The 3190-nt window shown below is 47.1% G+C and overlaps 1 protein-coding gene across 1 annotated transcript in view; it reads left to right on the top strand.

Annotated features, from left to right (window-relative positions):
* Positions 1–3190, top strand: part of PRPF4 (pre-mRNA processing factor 4) — an 11710-nt gene that overhangs the window by 4940 nt on the left and 3580 nt on the right. The window contains exons 5-9 of the mRNA XM_009636305.2: positions 459–538; positions 806–899; positions 1819–1913; positions 2230–2288; positions 2916–3039. Coding sequence (XP_009634600.1) covers positions 459–538; positions 806–899; positions 1819–1913; positions 2230–2288; positions 2916–3039 — 452 coding nt within the window. The remainder of the gene's footprint in view (positions 1–458; positions 539–805; positions 900–1818; positions 1914–2229; positions 2289–2915; positions 3040–3190) is intronic.

Here is a 3190-nt window from a genome sequence, read left to right as displayed (position 1 = left end):
TACTGCATTGGTTTCTGCTTTTGATTCTTCTTTCTTTCTGCTTCTCCTTTCTCTTTCCTGAGTCCATTTTTTCCTTATCATTTTTGGGGGTTGCTGCAAGAAGTAAGGACAATTTCTGCAGCTCTGGGTTTTCATTTTACTGGGTGATGAGTAGGGAAGAAGGGAGCTGTACATCATTAAGTAAAAATGAGTTGGTGTTTAATTGGAATGTTCTTGAATGAAATGGCAGCATGTCAGGATCTGATCTCTGGGGCAGAGAGTTTGACTTGTCTCTCTTAGCCCCTTTTTCTAGGGCTTACAGTATGCAAAATGCCCTCAAAAAGAGGCTTTAACACAGGAAGATTTAAGAGCGGGTGCTGTGGTGGCACTTAGGTACTAAGAGGAGGTCATCTGAGGTACCTGAACAGAAGAGTGGTATCGCATTAGCTTGGTCTTCAGTTTTGTTCTTTTCCTTACAGTATCAGCAAACCTGGTACCACGAAGGACCACGCAGTCTGAAAACAGCGAGGCTGTGGCTTGCTAACTACTCCCTCCCCAGGTAAGGAAAACTGGTGCAAATGAAGGAGGGAGATGCAACCTTTTGCAAAATCCAGGTGCTAATCCCACTGCGGGTAGCGCAGGAAATCTGAGATCAAAGGAACGGGGAACCTATGCTCGCAGACAAGTCCAGTGAGCTTAGAGCTTGAGTTCTCAGTGACTGACTGTAGTGTTAGCCCAGTTTGGGGGGAGAAGGAGGAAAAGCCTGTGTCCAGCAGCTGGGCGGGGAAAATGCAGGGCTTTGTTACTCCACTGTTCCTCTTCATAGGGCAGTGAAGCGTCTAGAAGAAGCCCGGCTGCTCAAAGAGATTCCGGAGGCAACCAGGACATCACAGAGACAGGAGCTACACAAATCCCTGCGAGTAGGTTTGGCAGCTGCTCAGCTGCTGCATTTAAAACTTTTTGCTGATCTCCAAAGAAAGAGATCAGCTGCCCGGAGGTGCTGTCCAGATGCATGTCATTTTCTGTGCTGTGCCTGTCAGCTGCTTTTTCTTCCTTTCCCTCTGACATGCATAAAGCATGTTCTAACGCTTTCTTCAGTGATTGAGAGACGTACTTCAGTTGTCCCCTTGCAGAGACACCCCTGCATTGCCTTGCCACTTGCCTGTGAAGCTAAAGGAATTTCTTCCTGGCTTTGTCAGGTTTCGCTGGCTAGGAAGCGACTGCTTACTTTCCTCTTCCTGTACAATGATCACTAGTGCATAAAGGGAAATAATAACCAACACAAATGTAAAACATGTTTTAGATGACACTGAGATGCCCTTTTTGAGCATGTTAAGTCAGATTCCCAGCTTAACCAAACAGAATGGCTTGAGCACACAGCGTGTTGCCACCCTAATCCTGTTTACACTCAGAGGCTTGAGCTGCCAGAGGATTTGCTTCTCCTCTAAGCGCGCCACGCTGGCCTGCCGTAGGCTGTCTGGTTGTATTCACTGGATGAGTTGTAGAAAGAGGCCAAAACTACACTAAGTTCTCTGACAAAAAGGGTTTGCCAAGCAGGCCTGCGGTGTTATTGGTGGTGCCACCGCCATGGGTGGCATGTTGAGAGCTAAGCTGTGCCCCAGGGCTGTGCTAGCTTATGTCGGTCAGGCTGGCCTGGTGGCCCTCCTGCTTGGAGCTGGAGTGGCTCTGAGGTAGCTCCTCCCTTTGAAAGTGATTTCCCAAAGGCCTCTCTGCCTCCTCCTGCGTGCATTTGCCTCCTTCACCTCAGTCTTTGGCCAGGGCTTTCCCTAGGTCATTTGTACTTTACTCATTTGTTGTTTTCTTTGTATTTGGTGACAGTCCTTGAATAACTTCTGCAGTCAGATTGGAGATGATCGCCCACTGTCCTACTGCCACTTCAGCCCTAATTCCAAACTCCTTGCTACGGCCTGTTGGTGAGTTTTCTTTCAGAGCACTTGCTTTAGGGGCCAGGGGAGCACAGCAGGAGTGACAGAGAGGGATGTTACTGGGGGCCTGGGAATCGTGGGAGTTCAGAAATGCTTTTTCTTCCTGCTCTGAACTCTCTCTTCACTCCGCTTTAGAGCTTAGCAGAGATTTGAGTCTGAGTCCATTAGTCTGTGTGGTGGGTTGCCCAAAGTGTACTGGGATTTTAGCCATTGCAGAACCCCCCAGGGTGGATTTGCAGCTCTGTGTTTGATCTCCTATTTGACGTTCCTGTCTACACTGATGTCTGCTTCTTGTATTCAACAGGAGCGGGTTGTGCAAGCTCTGGTCCGTGCCTGACTGCAACCTTGTTCACACCTTACGAGGTAGAGAACGACTTTCACTGAGATTCTTTGCTTAATTCTTTTCTTCCTCTCTGGATGAGCTCCCATGTCTGAATTACTTCATGACTCTTTAGGCAGATTTTATTCTAATGAGAGCACCACTCGGGCTTGTGGAGCATGGGCACGTGTCTCATCATCAAGAGGAAGTCCTGGCTTTTCTCTTAGAGCCAAGACCTGAGTTTGTTGTTTTCTGTTTCTGAATGATGTTCTTGTTCTGTTCCAAAATCTGGTTTGAGATATTTTGAGCCAAATATCAGCATTTTTGCCAGGCCACTTAACAGCAGTGAGGTTCTTTGAAGAGCAGTCACAACTTTGACTAAATACAATGTGAGGACGAATCTCTTGACTCACATATCTTGAATTTTCACTGCATTTTGAGGCTTACAAGCCTTGGTGTTTGATGGTCCTCAGTGGGTGCTACTGGAGTTGCAGTTTAGCTGTTTGCCGGACAGATGTGTCAGGGGGGTTACAATGCAACTTCACCCAACATGGCAGGATGCAGTGAAAGCGTTCGCTGGTACCTAACTAATTACTATCAAAGAAATGCTGTTTTTCTGAAGAACTAGCCAAGATCACACGGTAGATTATGAATTTTTCCTTTCTCTTAAGGACATAACACCAACGTAGGAGCAATAGTCTTCCATCCCAAAGCCACCATCTCCCTAGACAAGAAGGACGTTAACCTGGCCTCCTGTGCAGCTGATGGGTCTGTCAAACTCTGGAGCCTTGAAAGGTCAGAACGATACCAGACGTGCACAGCTGCAGCATTGTTGGTTTGGCGTTTATTTTGTGTTATTAAACGTTGGACATTTACCATCCTCCTGCAAATATAACCTTTTCTTCTAGTTATACCAGTGCAATTCCTGGCCTCAGTATGTGCCCCC

The sequence above is a fragment of the Egretta garzetta genome, unplaced genomic scaffold (genome assembly GCF_000687185.1).
Source record: "Egretta garzetta isolate BGI_Z169 unplaced genomic scaffold, ASM68718v1 scaffold143, whole genome shotgun sequence".
Taxonomy (NCBI): Eukaryota; Metazoa; Chordata; class Aves; order Pelecaniformes; family Ardeidae; genus Egretta; species Egretta garzetta.
Note: the sequence above shows the minus strand (reverse complement) of the source record. Positions and strands in the feature narration are given on the sequence as shown.